Genomic DNA, 18,138 nt, shown 5'->3' with positions numbered 1-18,138 from the left:
GGCATGTTACTCCATGGCCAAAAAGGAGCCCCCTGCTGGATTGCCGGCTCATTCCACTCGAGCCACAGCAACAACAACTGCCTTGGGCCGAGGAATCCCATTACAGGACATTTGCCAGGCAGCTACGTAGGCCTCGCTGCACACGTTCAGAAGACACTACTGCCTGGACAGTCAAGTCAGGAGGGATGGCTTCTTTGGCCGTTCCGTCCTCCAGGACTTTCTGGTGTGATATTGGTTCGTAGACCCACCACCGGGGTTGGTATTGCTGGGGTATCTATTCTAAGGTAAGGAATCTATCACTAACGTGTCTCTTTCAGATGCACAAGTTACTACTTGTGTAACAATATATCTGTAAGAGACATTAGTTAGTGATAGATTCCTTACCGACCCACCCATCCTCCCCGTTCTGCGAACCGATATCTAGCATTAAGGTCATCCCCTTTCAGGGCCCTAGTTTCATGGCACCAGTGTTGGTTCTATCATGGCTCTGCGTATCTGGCGCGGAAAAGCTGTGTATCAGAACTGACATCAGCGCGCATGGGCGGCGTCTAAGGACTCCGACGATGTCATTCCGGCGCTAACGACGCCGACGACGGACGCAGAGCCGCAGACGACGGCTACCGACGCGCAGGGGTATTGCTACGCAAACATTTCCGGATCCAGTCTGACGCCTGGGGATATTCTAAGGTAAGGAATCTATCACTAACTAATGTCTCTTACAGATATATCGTTACACAAGTATTTACTTGTGCTTTAATCACATAATGGACAGCGGGGTTTGCAGAATAGGAGTAAGCCTCTGGTTTAGCCGATTCCCCACCCACCCCCTGTAATTGTCTAATGGAATTCTTATTGCACCTTTACTCCCTACACCTGTGTCCACTGTATAAAGATGGTTATGTTTTGAAAGTTAGTCAAGGAAGAGCTACAATATGCTGTCTCAATCTTGCCTGTGTAATATACTTTTCCCACTTGGTGAAATACCCAATAGATGTTTCTCTGTGGTGGTTTCCGTCTGTGAGTCACTGACTGTAATAGGTTCCCCAGTAAAGTGTAACTTTTCTTGTTCTTGTGGCAGGTTATGCTGGACGTACAGAGCTTCCCGACAACCTGAAGTCAATGTTCCGTCCCATCTCAATGGTCGTACCCGATTCCACCCTTATTGCTGAAATCATTCTATTTGGTGAAGGTTTCAACAACTGCAAGGTACAACCCCTGAATCGTATGACTGTGTGCCGTTTATAATTTTTCAGATTTAATTTTACTTTGCAAAGTTGGAAAGGAGTAGCTGAATTTTTTCCATGGATGGATGCACAAGCCACACATGATGAGCAAGCTTCAAATATTGACTACCTAACTTTGCCCTATTTTGAAGGTTTGATATTTGCGTCAAGATTGATCAAGTAAGAAACTATCTAAAGAACAGAATTTTTCACTTCTTAGTTATAATACTTCCAAAGCAAGGCTAATACTTGTGTGAACTTGGGCAAAGAATTCATCTTCAAAGTTCAAGTGATGAAACTATTTAAGAAAGATAATTTAATTTATCCAGTATTATGGGTATCTTTCATAGATTCACATGCCTGAATCATTCCCCGTCGTCGGGGTGGGAGTCCCCAGTAAATAATAACAGTAATGTCATATAGACATATACATACTAATAGGCCAGAGGCCTCACATTAGTAACCTATCCAGGTCCTTTTGTAAAAAGGACCAAACTTTGGCCAGGAGCCAATCAGCTACTACCACCCTCTAGAACCTTCCTGGAAGGAGCCCTAGTCCCTCAGATTTTCTACCGCACGTCGTGCTAAGGGAGTCTCAACTGAGCTCTGCTCAGCTTTCTGGTATTTCTGGATTTATTCCATATTTTTCTCTTCAAGATTACTCTTGTAGAGGAGTGCTAGAGTCAACTATGTCTATCACTCCTAAAAAAGGGCTTTTTAGACCCTGTGCCTCGTGTAGTAAACTGAGGCTGCATGTAGATGACAAACATGAAGACTGCCTCTACTGTCTCTATCCTGATCCTGATCATTCTACCAACAATTGTAAGGTCTGCCGCACTTTCTCTGTCAAGACTTTAAAGGACAGAGAGGGACGCCTGCTCCTGTGGCTTCAGAGACTAAAGGACAAGGATCAGACAGTCTCTTCAGGTGAGAGCGAGTGTTCCTTCAGGAGCTCATTCTCCTCTGCCAAAAGGCCAAGACAGACATCTCCAGGTCCGTCTGATATGCCTCCTCAAAAGAAGACGCCAAAGTCTTCGGAGGGTCGTCCAAAAACCATGGCAGTTAAGAATTTTCTTCAGGAAGCCACCTTCAAGAAGCCTGTGTTGGTGTCTTCTGCCATGCCTGTGACAGCGTCGACAATATCCATCTCTACGTCGACAGCATCAGCCTTCACCACCTTGTCGACAACTACCTCAGCATCGTCGTCGACCTGTAGGTCTATTCCATCTATAATTCCTGTCAAAAAAGCGTAGTCGACGACAGCTTCCACGTCGACGAAGTCGAAGCCATCGTCGTCGACGAAGATCCCATCGACATCGACGACACCCTCGTCGACGAAGCCATCAACGTCGACACCAGCGTCGACGAGGCCACCGCCGACGAGGCCGTCGACGAAGCCATCGACGACCGCTCCAGCGTCGACGCCGCTGTCGACGAAGAAACCAGCGTCGACGACGCTACCGTCGACGAAGAAACCATAGTCGACAACGCTACCGCCGACGACGCCGTCGTCGACGAAGATGACAGAGATGTCTGCGGTGGCTGTCAGCACCCCACCGCCGATGACCACACCGTCGACGGCCCCGTCGATGGAAGACTCTCCTAAGCTGAAGTACACTTATAGTCACTTCAGGATGTCCACGGGTACGCTGACGCCAGAAACTACGTCTCCTAGCAAGGTCCAGCCACTGCCACCGATCCAATTACTGGAGACTGAGGATTCTGACGATGGTACCATGTTCCACACAGGAACAAGTGCATCACAGCTCAATATCAAGGTCCATGAGAGTTCAGATTGCGAAGACCTGGGTCAGGCAGAAGAGCCATATCAGGAGGAATATCAACCGCCTCCTTCTTCACAACCTATGGTATGCCTCCCGGCCTCCATAGTCATGGACCTCCAATTTCATATAGCGGACTACAAACAGTGGTTTCGCCTACTCCACCTCCTTCGGTAGTGCCTCCACATCTTGTGACATCAGCTCCTCCTCCTCGCTCTAGACGACCACCGCTGGTCATTCGCCCGGATCCTGTGACTTTGCCTCCTATACCGTCTTCTGATGAAGAAGAGGAAGCAGTAGGAGAGGATGAAGAAGGTCAACAGGAGGAGGGAGAAATAGCGGATGACGAGTGGAATAGCTATGTCATCGAATGTCCGGCATCCCCAGACCAGGCACAGGCGGATTCACCCCCAGAAGATATCGGGGGGTTTCACAATGTTGTAGAGAGAGCAGCGGCAAGATTCAAAATAGAGATGACCACGCAACCTCAGGATTGCTTCCTATATGACTTTAAAGAGCCATTCAAGAAGGCGGTTCGGTCAATCCCTATTATTGAATACATCTGGGACCAGGGGGTAAAAATAATGAAAAACCCCTCATCTTTACTACCAGTGCCGACCAGACTGGATAAGAAGTATAGGGCCCCGGACACGGCTCCGGCATGCCTTACAGGCCATACCAAACCGGACTCCGTTATTACCCAAGCCGCACAACGGAAATCCAACAACCCAGCCGCTGCGCTGACTGCGCCTCCGGATAAGGAAGGCCGTAAACTGGATAACATCTGGAAGAGGTTCTCGTCGATGTCGGCCCTTACTGTCAGAGCGGCAAACTCACTCGCGCTCTTAGGGCGTTACAATCGCCAGATGTGGGCGGATGTTGCTCCTTATCTAGGCACACTACCAGAGGAGCAGAAAGAAGAGGTAAAGAAGATCCTCCTTGAAGGAGAGCGATCCGCCTCGGAAATTATTGACGTGGCGATGGATATCGCCTCTACAGGATTTCGGCAGCTGGCGGGGGCAGCGGTCCTTACGAGCCAGGGCTGGCTGAAAGCTACATCTTTCCAGCCGGAAGTACAGGCCAAAGTACTGGACATTTCATTTGACTGAGAGCTGCTCTTTGGGGAGCAAATTGATGAGATGCTGCAGGGTATCAAGAAAGATATGGAGACCGCAAAAGCCCTGGGTACCCTCCAGTACAAAAACACTTCCTTTCGGGGCTCTAGAGGAAGAGGCCAGCAGACTAGAGGTGGCTATTAGGGATACAAATCCTCCTTCGGCTCGTCCCAGCAATACAAGCCTCAATACCAAGAGAGGCAGCAACAAGGCAAGTCCTCGTTCAATAAGTCTTCCTTTCGTGTAAGAGGAGGAAAGAAAGAGTCCGCCAGAAGGCAAGGACTTCTTTTTCCAACAGGCCTCCACTTCATCTCCACATTACGTAGTTGGAGGGAAAATTTCCAACTTCCTCCACAATTGGCAAAAAATAACGACCGATCGTTGGGTTCTCCAGCTGGTTCGGGTCGGTCATACTCTGGAGTTCGTGGAAACTCCTCCTCCGAACCCCCCACGACCCATGCAGCACAAGAATCTGCATCTCCTTCAAGCGGAACTCTCACTAATGCTCCAGAAAGGAGCCATAGAAAGAGTTCCCAGAGGTCAGAGGGGGAAAGGATTCTATTCCCGGTTCTTCCTAATACGGAAAAAGGAGAAGAAACGGAGACCTATATTGGATCTAAGGTGCCTCAACGGATAGCTCAAAAAAAAATCGTTCTGTATGGTATCCTTTCGGGAGGTGTTACAGCTACTCAATTCCAAAGATTTCATGGTGTCCTTAGACCTCCAGGATGCCTATTTTCACATACTCATCCACAAAAGTCACCGCCAATACCTAAGGTTTGTAGTGGCGGGCAGACATTACCAATTCAGAGTGTTGCCATTCGGCCTGATGTCGGCGCCACGCATTTTTACGAAATGCCTATCTCCAGTGGCAGCGTACCTTCGCCAACACCATCACCAGGTATTCCCCTACTTGGACGATTGGCTCATCAAGTCTCCTACTCTAGAAGGCGTGAACAGATCAGCTCTTCGAGGGCCTAGGGCTTACGCTCAACCAGGAAAAGTCAGTACTGCAGCCCTCTCAACGCCTCAGTTTCCTGGGAGCAACTCTAGACACACATCAGGAGAAGGCCTTCCCATCACAGGAGCGTCAGGTCAAACTGAGGTCTCTGGCAGCCCACATTCAGGCCAAAAAGACCATCAAGGTGCGACTCTACAAGTCATTGCTAGGAATGATGTCCTCCAATATCCTCCTAATACCACACTGCCGCCTCCGTATGCGTCCCTTACAGGAGGCTTTATCATCCCAGTGGATCCAGTGTACAGGATCCTTCGACGATCTTATCAGGATCACTCCATTCGTGGTGAAGGCCCTGCACTGGTGGCTTCAAACAAAAAGCCTGAACCAGGGCCTTTCATTCTTGCTTCCAACCTCCCCACACGTGATTACAACAGATGCATCATTGGAAGGATGGGGTGCATTCCTGCAGGAACTTCAGATACACGTCAGTGGTCGCTGGCAGAAAAACAGCTCCACATCTACCTGCTAGAGTTGAGGGCAGTATACCTGGCATTTCGAGCATTCCTGCCCCAGATCAGGAACTCCACAGTGCTTGTGAGGACGGACAACACAACCACAATGCACTATCTAAACAAGCAAGGGGGAACTCGATCCATGACGTTGTCTCAAGAATCGCAGCAAATTTGGAAGTGGCTGCTCCAACACAACATTTCGCTGAAAGCGGAGTATGTCCCAGGAGCAGACAACACCCTGGCGGACTCGCTAAGCAGGCAACGCTCCATTTGCCACGAGTGGGAGCTCGACCAACATGCTCTCGACGCAGTATTCTCCCGATGGGGTAGACCTCACCTGGATCTATTTGTGACGGAGAACAACGCAAAATGCCAACATTATGCAAGCTGGCTTCCCCAGAAAGGATCTCTCGGGTATGCATTTTCGATTGCATGGTGCAACGTCTTTGTTTACGCTTTTCCTCCATTTCCCCTGATCCCCAGAGTCCTCCGGAAACTGAAAGCAGAGCGTTGCACCCTGATCCTGGTAGCCCCAGCGTGGCCGCACCAACACTGGTTTACAGAACTACACATTCTGTCACTGGAGCCTCCTATTCCATTCAGGCCTTACCCGTATCTCCTCACTATGAACCAGGGGCAAGTCCAGCATCCAGATCCGACCTCTCTCAGATTATCGGCTTGGCTCCTGAGTTCAGAGAATTCCAGGACTTAGATATTTCTCAGGACTGCAGGGTCGTCTTAGCCCGGGCCCGGGCTGACAGTACCAACAAGACGTATTCCCTTAAGTGGAAGAGATTCTGTTTGTGGTGTAAGGCTAACAAACTGCACCCGTTCTCGTCATCTCCGGCACAACTTCTGCCTTACCTGCTTCACCTGGCCAACTCGGGATTGGCCCACGCCTCAATCAAAGTCCACCTGGCAGCCATATCTCGGTTCAGGCGCTCTTCGTCTGGTATTTCCCTATGGTCCAATAGACTGGTCAAGCAGTTTCTGAAAGGATTATTCAGGACTTATCCTCCAGTAAGACCTTTACCACCTACATGGCAACTCAATGTTGTCTTGGCTCAGTTGATGAAACACCCCTTTGAGCCAATGCATAAAGCAGCTCTTTTACTGGCTCTCACGTCAGCAAGGAGGTGAGTGAACTGCAGGCCTTCTCTATTCAAGACCTGTTCCTTCAGTTCAAACAGGACAGAGTCATTCTACGGACTAACCCCAAATTCATACCAAAGGTTCCGTCTGCTTTTCATCTAAACAAACCTATTGTCCTGAGATCTTTCTTCCCGAATCCATCTTCAGCAGCGGAGAGATCTCTACATTCCTTAGACTTGAAAAGATGTCTGAAATTCTACATTCATAGAACGGAACAATTTCGCAAGTCCAACCAATTATTTATTGCCTTCAGCAGGCCCAGGAAGGGCCTACCATTGACAAAGCAGAGCATTTCAAGATGGATCTCTGCGGCCATCGCCTTCTGTCACCAACAGACGGGACATCCTCTGCCCTCCAAGGTTCGGGCTCATTCCACTAGAGCGGTTCCCACCTCCCTGGCGCTCTTTTCTGGGGTGCCCATTGTTGACATTTACAGAGCGGCGACATGGAAGGCACCACATACGTTCACCAAGCACTACTGCTTGGATTCGGAACTTATGAAGGATGCAGCAGTGGGACAGGCGGTGCTCCGTCATCTATTTCATTAGAGGTGAGCCTTCTTCCTTTCATCCCACCTTTCCTATTACCTAATTGCACATTTCTTATCCTGCTACTGTTTGCAATTTATTGTGTTGCACTATTGATAAGTTATTATCAAGTGTATTACATGCTATATTATGCGAAATGAGCTGCCTATTGCTTGCTACTCTGATTCAGGCATGTGAATATATGAAAGATACCCATAATACTGGATAAGAAATGCGTTACTTACCTGTAACTGGAGTTATCCAGTATTGGTATCTTTCATAGATTCACATGCAACCCACCTGCCTCCCCTGGAAGGGCTCACCTTGGTTCTCTCAGTAGGTACTACTTAGCACTGTGCTTACGAACATCTGAGGGACTAGGGATCCTTCCAGGAAGGTTCTAGAGGGTGGTAGTAGCTGATTGGCTCCAGGCCAAAGTTTGGTCCTTTTTACAAAAGGACCTGGATAGGTTACTAATGTGAGGCCTCTGGCCTATTAGTATGTATATGTCTATATGACATTACTGTTATTATGTACCGGGGACTCCCACCCCGACGACGGGGAATGATTCAGGCATGTGAATCTATGAAAGATACCAATACTGGACAACTGCAGTTACAGGTAAGTAACGCATTTCTTCAGGTGTATGAGCTTCTCTGCTGATGTCCGTATTGTACCGTTTCCTTAGTTATTCACATTAATCCAGTATTAGATCTTTCATAGATTCTCATGCTTGAATCATTCCCCATCATCGAGATGGGAGACCCACAGTACGTTAGAAAAACAGTGTGATGATAGATATAGACTAGAAAGGCCCTAGTTTCAACCAATCCGGTTGCACCACCCTTTGAAGCACTCCTGTGAGAAGTTCCAGTCCCTCAGATTTTCTACACTTTGTGTGAGGGAGTCTCCACTAAGCTCTGCTCAATTCTACCAGTTTCAGAGTATTTTCATCGCTATATATATATATATATATATATATATATATATATATATATATATATATATATATATATATATATATATATATATATATATATATATATATATATATATAAATAAACCCAGATTGGTTCCGCTCTCCTCTTGTTTTTCGGCGCTGCTGGCAAGTGCGTCGCTTCACGCGGTAGAACCAAACCGCAATATATCCAAGCTGCGTTTGTCCCCAGGGCCTCCCGGGTTCAAAACAAAAGAAGCCGCCACTCCAGTCAATGTGTTTTTCAGAAATCCATAGTTTTATTATTCGAACCTCTGCAGCATATTGTCACAGCGAAAACCAACGCGTTTCGTGAGCTCCCAACTCACTTGATCACGGTTGTTACAAACACTGTTTGCTGAGAAAAATTTAAAAGGTCTAAATGAAATAGACCGGGACCTACGAGAAAATCAAAATGACCCAAATGATTGTTTGTCAGAATTTTGAAAACGAATGTTGAAAAGATTTAAATAATGCATAGTAGGGAAACACTGAATTTGCAAAAAATGCCCAATGCAAATGATAAGCAATGTATCTATATGACTGAGTCAGCCCACTTGAGGGCTTTTAATTTCATTTGAATTTTATTTCAATTTTCCTGTACATAAGAAATTGAGAATGTAAATAACAGAAAAATGATTTACAAAAACAGTCAAACAGTGGGAATGGGTGTGAAAAAAGTTTTTCTTGTGAAAATAACATGAAATTACATTTTGCAATGTCAAAACTACGAATCCCAGAAGGCCATAGTGTCACAGAAACACATGGTCGAAATCATGTGACCGATGGGGGGGAGGGACTCCCTTTTAAATTATTCTCAGCAAACAGTGTTTGTAACAACCGTGATCAAGTGAGTTGGGAGCTCACGAAACGCGTTGGTTTTCGCTGTGACAATATGCTGCAGAGGTTCGAATAATAAAACTATGGATTTCTGAAAAACACATTGACTGGAGTGGCGGCTTCTTTTGTTTTGAACCCGGGAGGCCCTGGGGACAAACGCAGCTTGGATATATTGCGGTTTGGTTCTACCGCGTGAAGCGACGCACTTGCCAGCAGCGCCGAAAAACAAGAGGAGAGCGGAACCAATCTGGGTTTATTTTGTATTCCTCTTGAAGCGCTCATCGCACCGAAAGTTTGAGCCAAAGGAAGCAGACTCGGGAGACTTTGAAGGAGGACGGGCACCCACGCTGCCCGGAGATACACATCCGAGGTAAGAAGGGATCCCCCTCTCTCAGTCTCTATAGCAACGGAATAACAAACGTGTAGTCTGAGCTTTTCCTAAATGGCAGAATAACTTTAAAAATTAAAGGCAAACCTAGCGATTACGCAAACGGCTAATTGAAACGAAAGGCACACGTTTCTGAAGAGTTAAGACTTGTGGAAAAGAGCGCGTAACACACAGTGAGATACGCGCATTCATCCAACAACATTCATATCCATTATGGAACCAGAAACAGCCCAGTAAGTTCTCATAATAGCCGGCAGTCAGTTACAGAAACAGAACGAAAATAACAAATCTAAGTAATTGAACCAAAGCAGCAACTCACAGCTTTGAAGAAGAAATGGAGCAAAGAGAGGCTAAGAGAAAGGAACTTGTTACCAATATGTTCGACAAGGGGAACATGGAGAAAGTTCAAGCCAAACAGAGTGACACACCAAAGGATGATACAAAAGGGAAAATCAGAGCCTGGGAAAAATTAACCAGAAAAGAAATCAATAAATCGTGGGAAGTAATTGCACTACGTAAATATTTGGAAGCAGAAAGGGTCCCAAGAGGCCTAAGAATAATGTTGATGCCTAGCCAGCAGGATGTAACTAATGAGTTGCTACAGGAATGGGGGGCATACATCCTAAACTCATCATTGGGCTTAATAAAGATACTGGTCAGGCATATTGAGATTGCCCTGGAAAAAATAAAGGAACAATTGAAAGAAGTGGAAAAAGAACTGGAAGCCTTGAAATTAAATCCAGAAATGACTAAATTCAAAGAGGATTTAGAACAACAAATCGAGAAACATGAGGAAACTGTGAGATTGAGAAAACACAATAAATTTGTACGAGATGCAAATGACTACGCTGAGGGCAGAATTTTTACGTTTGCCCGAAAATATGATCTCTATAAGAAACCATCACAAACCAAAAACATCTCATCCTCCAGCCTATCCTCAATTACATCAAACGAATTGGCAGATGAAGACACAAACCTGGACGAAGAACAGAAGCGTTTTTTAGGAGATATGCGCCTCGTGCTCCAACAGCGGCAATGGGAACAGGAGCAGGGGGCGCCCAGACAAACACGAGGAAGAGGAAGAGGCCGTGGAAGATCTTGGCAACCCAGACCAAAAAACCAACAACAACAACAACAAAAAAAACCAGAAGAGGCAGGAGAAGAAAGCGCACAAAACTTACAAAGTGGCCCAGAAACAAGGGGGATGAGACAGAAGAGGGTCAAATGATGGAAGAATTACAAGTGGTCAATTTATCCAAGAGAACAATGACACCAGCTGAAACGACTCTACTCAAAAGGGGCATTAATTTTTGTCCAACAAGAAAAATGGATTTAGCTCAAACGAGGATAGACTTATATCTATATATTCGAAAGATCAAATTGGCTAAACATTTCATAGAGAGACAAAACAAACCTCAAGTCCACAGAATTCCCATGAAACCATTTTCAGACCTAACAGTGAAGGACGCTGATGGGTACTTGACCCTCCTTAATTTGAATGCAGAGGAAGATAATGAAATATCTTTAACCTCAGCTATACCACAATTAGGAGCCGGGACAAGCAGAATGAAGGCAAAGTCCAAATTCTATCCACAACTCACCCCAGGCAATAAAATCGACATCTTCCAGGAGGCGGTTATACAGGACTTATATAATATTCCAAAAACAAAATTCAAAGACAACTTAACCGCGCAAGAACGGGCTGCACTAACAACCCTCATCAACGACATAAATGTGGAAATAAAAATGGCTGATAAGGGTGGAAACGTGGTGATCTGGGACAAGGACCTGTACATGGAGGAAGCGATGAGCCAATTATCGAATCCCAAGTATTATGAACAACTTGGAAAGAACCCAACGGACCAACTCAAGAGAGAAGTAGATCAAAAACTCCTAATATGGGAAAACAGAAATCTAATCGACTATGAGGAAAGGAAATACCTAACAGTCGATTTTCCCCGCATGGCAACCATGTACTTCCTGCCTAAAATTCACAAAAATCCCACTAGACCACCAGGAAGACCAATAGTTTCAGCAAACGGATCACTGATGGAACCAATGGGAAATTTTATTGATTTCTTTCTGAGACCATTTGTGGAAAATCTAAAATCTTACTTGAAAGATACTACAGACTTTGTGTGTACCATTTCTGATTTGATTTGGCAGGATAACTATTTGCTAATATCCATGGATGTTATCGGACTGTACACAAACATTGATAATGATTTGGGACTAATGGCTTGTAAACACTTTCTGGAAAGACGCAACATACACTATAAAGAACATAATGACATGCTGTATGAAATGATCAACCTATTACTCTCCAACAACATCTTCTTTTTTGGAGAACTACTCTATCGCCAGCGAAGTGGCGCGGCAATGGGGTTCTCATTCAGTCCAAGCTATGCTTGTATAGCAATGGGTTGGTGGGAGGAAGAGATAGCCTGGAATCAACAAAATGCCAAATACACCCAACACATTGTACAATGGAAGAGATTCATTGATGATCTATTCATAGTGTGGAGGGGAAGTGAAAGTGAATTTGAAGAGTACTTTGATGTTCTGAATAATAGTACAAAAGATCTGAAATTCACCTACACAAAAAGCAGGCAATCAATATCCTTCTTGGATACGGAAGTGTATATCCAAAACAACAAATTGGAAACTACCTTACACAGGAAGAAAACGGCTACAAATTCAACATTGGAAGCCACAAGCTTTCATCAACCCGCCCTAATATCGAGCATACCATACGGAGAGTTTCTCCGTGTGAAACGAATATGTAGTGAAAACACAGAATGGGAGAAACACAGTGCAAGAACAATGGAGAGATTCCACAAGAGGAAATACGGAAAAAACCTGACGAGAAAGTGTTGGGAAAGAGCCAATGAGAAACCAAGGGCAGAGTGTTTGAAACCCCAAACAAAAGAAAAAGAAATGGAAGAACCAATAAGACTGATACTGGACTACAGCAAAGAAGCAAAAAAAGTGATCCAGATCCTAAGAAAAAATTGGAAATTACTAAAACTGGATCCGACAATTGGCAAAAAAATGGGCGATCACCCAGTGGTTACATACCGCAGAACCAAAAATCTGAAGGACCAATTGATCCATAGCCATTTCATGAACCGCAAAAAGACACCCTGGCTGAAAACAGTTGGATTCAACAAATGTTACAATTGCAAAGTCTGCGAGATAGCAAAACCAACGAAACAAATTGAAATGGCCAATGGAAAAATTTGGAAGATCAAAGAACTAATCACTTGCAAAAGCCAATACACAGTCTATCTAATTGAATGTCCGTGCAAGCTACGCTATATAGGAAGCACTATTTGTGAACTTAAAAAGCGTATCTTAGAACATACAAGGGCCACAACAAACAAGGATAGAGGAAATGCTGTGGCCAAACACATGGAGACAAATCACAATGGCAACTGGCGACATCTGAAATTTCTAGGACTGGAAACATTGCCCCCAACAGAACGGGGGGGACATCGAGAAAAATTGTTGCGCCAAAAGGAATCACGCCATATCTTGAACTTTCGAACAATGACCCCTTTTGGTCTGAACCAGTCCGAAGAACTTTATGTACACATTTAAAATAATGAAAGCCTTCTCTGAATGTACTCCATAAGAACTACTTTCCCTCCACAACCCCACGGTACAAACCATCATATAATTAACCTCTGGGATATTTGATGACACAATTCAACACCCCATTCAATGTCAGCCCACCAGAGGGCTCCAAAAGGTCTAAATGAAATAGACCGGGACCTACGAGAAAATCAAAATGACCCAAATGATTGTTTGTCAGAATTTTGAAAACGAATGTTGAAAAGATTTAAATAATGCATAGTAGGGAAACACTGAATTTGCAAAAAATGCCCAATGCAAATGATAAGCAATGTATCTATATGACTGAGTCAGCCCACTTGAGGGCTTTTAATTTCATTTGAATTTTATTTCAATTTTCCTGTACATAAGAAATTGAGAATGTAAATAACAGAAAAATGATTTACAAAAACAGTCAAACAGTGGGAATGGGTGTGAAAAAAGTTTTTCTTGTGAAAATAACATGAAATTACATTTTGCAATGTCAAAACTACGAATCCCAGAAGGCCATAGTGTCACAGAAACACATGGCCGAAATAATGTGACCGATGGGGGGGAGGGACTCCCTTTTAAATTATTCTCAGCAAACAGTGTTTGTAACAACCGTGATCAAGTGAGTTGGGAGCTCACGAAACGCGTTGGTTTTCGCTGTGACAATATGCTGCAGAGGTTCGAATAATAAAACTATGGATTTCTGAAAAACACATTGACTGGAGTGGCGGCTTCTTTTGTTTTGAACCCGGGAGGCCCTGGGGACAAACGCAGCTTGGATATATATATATATATATAATTTCTCTGGTTCAAAATCTGACTCGTGAAATGTCAACATAGGCCAAGAGAGGTCTGTCCAACTGTGTGACACTTGTGGTAAGAGGAGGCTTTATCCTGATGACCCTCATCAATATTGTGTTTACTGCCTATATCCATCTCACAAGGCCATGGACTGCAAAGTACGTTGTACCTTTTCTTCAAAAACCTTAAAAGACTGTGAAGGGAAACTGTTGTTTTCGCTCCAGAAACTCACAACTTGGAAGTACCTGGTGTCAGAATAATGATGATAGTGAGGATTCTTCATCTTCCTCAAGGAGGTCTAAGAAAAAAGAGAGAGAGCGAGAGAGAGAGACGCTTCAGACTCATTCCTCTCCACCTAAAAAAGCCTCTAAACAAATTAATCAATCAAGGTTTGTAATGTGTGGCTACTTACTAGTGAGGGTCTCAAGGCGCTAGGAGGGGAGGTGGGGTGGCTGCTGGTCCGTCTCTGCTTAGGTGTTCACTCGAAGAGCTAGGTTTTGAGGTCTTTCCTGAATTGAATCAGGGACAGGGATTTTCTGAGGTGGGTAGGCAGATTTTCCAGGTCTTGGCGGCAAGGTAGGAGAAGGACCTTCCTCCGGTTCCTGTCTTGTGGATCCGAGGAATGGTTTCTAAAGGCAGCTGGGTGGAGTAGAGGTGTCTGGTGGGGACATAAAATGAGAGACAGTGGTTAAGGTATGCTGGTCCTGCGCTGTGGAGGGCTTTGTAGCCGTGAGTGAAGAGCTTGAAAGTGATTCTTTTGTTGACTAGGAGCTAGTGGAGTTCTTGGAGGTGTTCGGTGATGTGGCTGCGGCGAGGGATGTTGAGGACTAGTCTGGCTGCGGCATTTTGAACGTTCCGAAGCTTCCTGAGGAGTTTCTAGGTGAGTCCTTCATAGAGTGTGATGCCGTAGTTGAGGTTGCTGCTGATGAGTGTGTGGGTGACTGTTTTTCTGGATTTGGTGGGGATCCAGCTGAATGTCTTTCAAAGAAGGCAGAGCTTTTGGTAGTACAATGAAGCGATGGCGTTGATCTGATAGTTCTCACAGAGAGCACAGTCCATCTAAGTCAGTAAAGGAGAAGGAGTTTTCCTCAAAACAGCAAAAATAGCAGACAGAATCAGCTTTCTATTCAAAAAGACCCAAAAAATCAAGTTCTTAGCCCTTAACTCCTCTGCCTCACTTTCTCTACAAGTTTAAATTACCTTTGGCGGTTCCACTGACGGAGAGATTATCAATGAGTTTTCCACTGTCGACGACAAAATCATAATTTAGGCCGTCAACAACGAAGGCACCCATCGCAGCATCTATGACATCAACCACCACAACTGTAACTACACTGTCTACAGCGATGTCCTCCTTGACAACAACCTCCTCGTCGACTACTCAAGCTCCCATACCATCGACGCTGTAGATTATTCCGGCCTCGACGACAACACTCCTGTTGACGAAGAAATCTGCTTCAACTACACTGTCACTGAAACCTCCATCAATGACCTTGACGACAACCTCATCGATGACCTCGTACTGAAGAGAAAAATCTAAAGAAAAGATTAAAAACCAATAGAAGTTCAAACATCTCACACCGGAGCATACATCACCCAGTAAGACGTTAACTTTGCTACCTACCCACCTCTTCGATGAGGATGATTCCAATGATGATGGTTCCTTTTGCGTTGCATAAAGTCCTTCAGAGGTGCAAGTCAAATATCAGCAGTTGGATGACAATGAATATCATGACTAGAAATATTACCCTCCTCAAGACAATTCCACCAGCAATATCACTAGGAGATGGTAAGTCTTCCTTCATCGCCAGTATCTAACTTAGTTTATGATAACAGACTACCAAAAGCGTTTCCCACCAAAGTCGCCTTCCACTAGGCAGACTCATTCATCTGTAAAGTCTCCACCTGTGCACCCATCAACCCTTCACTCTCCAAGGCCATTACTTCTGCCTTCATATATGAGGCATACCCTCCAGTATCCTCAATCTTCAGATGATGACAGAGAGGAGAGGGAGCTGCATGAAGCTCATAATGAGTGGGATGACTATCCTATACCAGCGCCATCATCTACAATGCCTCTTCCTGCGATTCACCTCCTGAGGACATAAGGGGCTTCCATAACCTTCTAGAAAGGGCAACAAGGAGATTTGAACTTCTCATGCCTACAAAACAGAATCACTGTCTTCTCTACGATTTTAAAGAGCCCTTCCAAAAAAGCATCAGGGCTATGCTCATTGTCGATTTCATCTGGGATGAGGGCTTAAAAACAATGAAAAATCCGGCTATAGTAGCTGCAGTGTTACCATGGCTGGATGAGAAATGCAAAGCCCTGGAAGACTCTCCTGCATTTCTCATTGGACAGCCCAAACCAAATTCTGTGATTGCACAGGTGGCACAGCGTTGGTCAAAAAAAACCTTCAGCAACTCTGAACAGAGAAGGTAGGTGCATTGATAACATCAGAAATAATTTTTTTAAATGTCAGCCCTTACAGTAAGGGCGGCAAACTCTTTGGTTGTTCTTGGGAGATATGATCGCCAAATGTGGTCGGATATCGCCCCATACATCGACAAACTTCCCACTGGTGTAAAGGCTGAAGCCAAAAACATCTTGTAGGAAGGGGAGCGCTCTTAATTTGAGATCATAGATTTCGCCATGGACATTGTCAGGATTGACTCAACAATTAGCAGGAGCAGTAGTTTTAAGGACACAGGGTGGGCTGAAGACCACCTCCTTTCGGCCTGAGCTTCAAAGTAAGATATTGGACCTTCCTTATGATGGTAAAGCCATCTTCTGCAAACATGTCGATGATGCTTTCCAGGCCATCAAAACAGACAGTGACTCACACAGCCAGTTCATTGTGAAACCCTGCAATATAGGAAAATTCCTTTTCGAGGCACATGGGGAAGAGAAAAACCCTCCTATATAGGAGGCTACCAACAATATCACTCCCCCTCAAATCAAACAGCTTCTCAGCAGTTTCATCCCCAATACCAGCAAATACAACCGTCACACATGGCCCATACTTGACCACTTCCAAGGGGAAAATTAGGACGGCAATGAAAAGACACTGGCCGCTGTCAATAATGAATTACAGGCACCGGCTTCTCACCCGCTTCCTGCAACGCGCCTCAGAGGGAGGATAATCAATCCCCTTCAACACTGGTAGGAAATCATAACCGACCAATGAGTCTTAGACCATATTCAATTTGCCCATACAATAGAATTCACCCACAAAACGCCACCAGCCCCACCCCAAAACTCTACACAAAAACATGTGCAACTCCTCAGGTTAGAGGTTAAAACCTTGCTCAGAAAAGTATCTATAGCCACAGAAGCCCACTAGAATATGAATATCCTGTTATTCTGGGCATATCACTTAATCTCCCCGTGCCTAACAAAATTAATGTATCCTCATATAATGCAACTGGTGCTATGTAAAGCGCTCTGATATCCGATTCGGTTCAAGTTCGTGCTATATAAAACACAGTAAAAAAAGAAGAAAATAAAAGTCAAGGAGTGGCGACCGATCTTGGACTTAGGAAACATGAGCACCTGTCTCAAGAAGCAGTTGTTTTACATGGTTACACTGCAGGATTTATTGCAGCTCCTACACAAATGAGACTATATGTCAACCTTCGATCTCCAAGATACATGTTTTCATGTCCCCATCCACCGAAGACACTGAAAACAGTAGCCATTACCAGTTTAAGGTACTCTCTTTTGGCCTTAAACACACCCCTGCCATTTTCAGTTAGTACTTGGCACCTGTAGCTGTTTTTCTGAGACAAAAGAAACCTCAGATGTTTCCTTATGTCAACGACTGATTAGTCCGAGCGCCCTCCTGACATGCCGCACAAAGATCAACAACCGCCTGCTTGAACCTCTTCAGCAATCTGTAACCATAACAAAGAATACCATTATTGGGGCTACGCTAGATACAACACACAAAAAAGCTGACCCCACACCAGAATGAAAATTAAAATTGCTAACGCTAGCAAAATTGATGCAAAAGCCGTTCCCAGGGTTAGTAAAGCCATTATGGAGCTGTGCAGTTTGTAATGACCAAATCCCAGACTATATAGTTTTTATGGCTTAACTCCACTTAGAATGTCTAAGAATAGGCTTAGACACTGTAGGAGTTCAAGGCTATTGCCACTGTACCCTCACCTAAGGGCTGGTGCACCCTGCTAGAGGGGTGACTTACCTAGGCCTCAGGCAGTGGGTTGTGGCATGGCACACAGGGAAGTGTGCAATGTTA

At 44.9% G+C, this 18,138-nt stretch overlaps 1 protein-coding gene across 1 annotated transcript in view; it reads left to right on the top strand.

The window, feature by feature from the left end:
- The window catches only part of DNAH2 (dynein axonemal heavy chain 2), a 2,538,822-nt gene that overhangs the window by 1,217,508 nt on the left and 1,303,176 nt on the right, over positions 1-18,138 (top strand). Inside the window, exon 39 of the mRNA XM_086946066.1 lies at positions 1,079-1,206. Coding sequence (XP_086802192.1) covers positions 1,079-1,206 — 128 coding nt within the window. The remainder of the gene's footprint in view (positions 1-1,078; positions 1,207-18,138) is intronic.

Source organism: Lissotriton vulgaris, chromosome 12 (assembly GCF_964263255.1).
Source record: "Lissotriton vulgaris chromosome 12, aLisVul1.2, whole genome shotgun sequence".
Taxonomy (NCBI): domain Eukaryota; kingdom Metazoa; phylum Chordata; class Amphibia; order Caudata; family Salamandridae; genus Lissotriton; species Lissotriton vulgaris.
The sequence above is the reverse complement of the archived record's forward strand: the minus strand, read 5'-3'. Positions and strand labels throughout refer to the sequence as shown.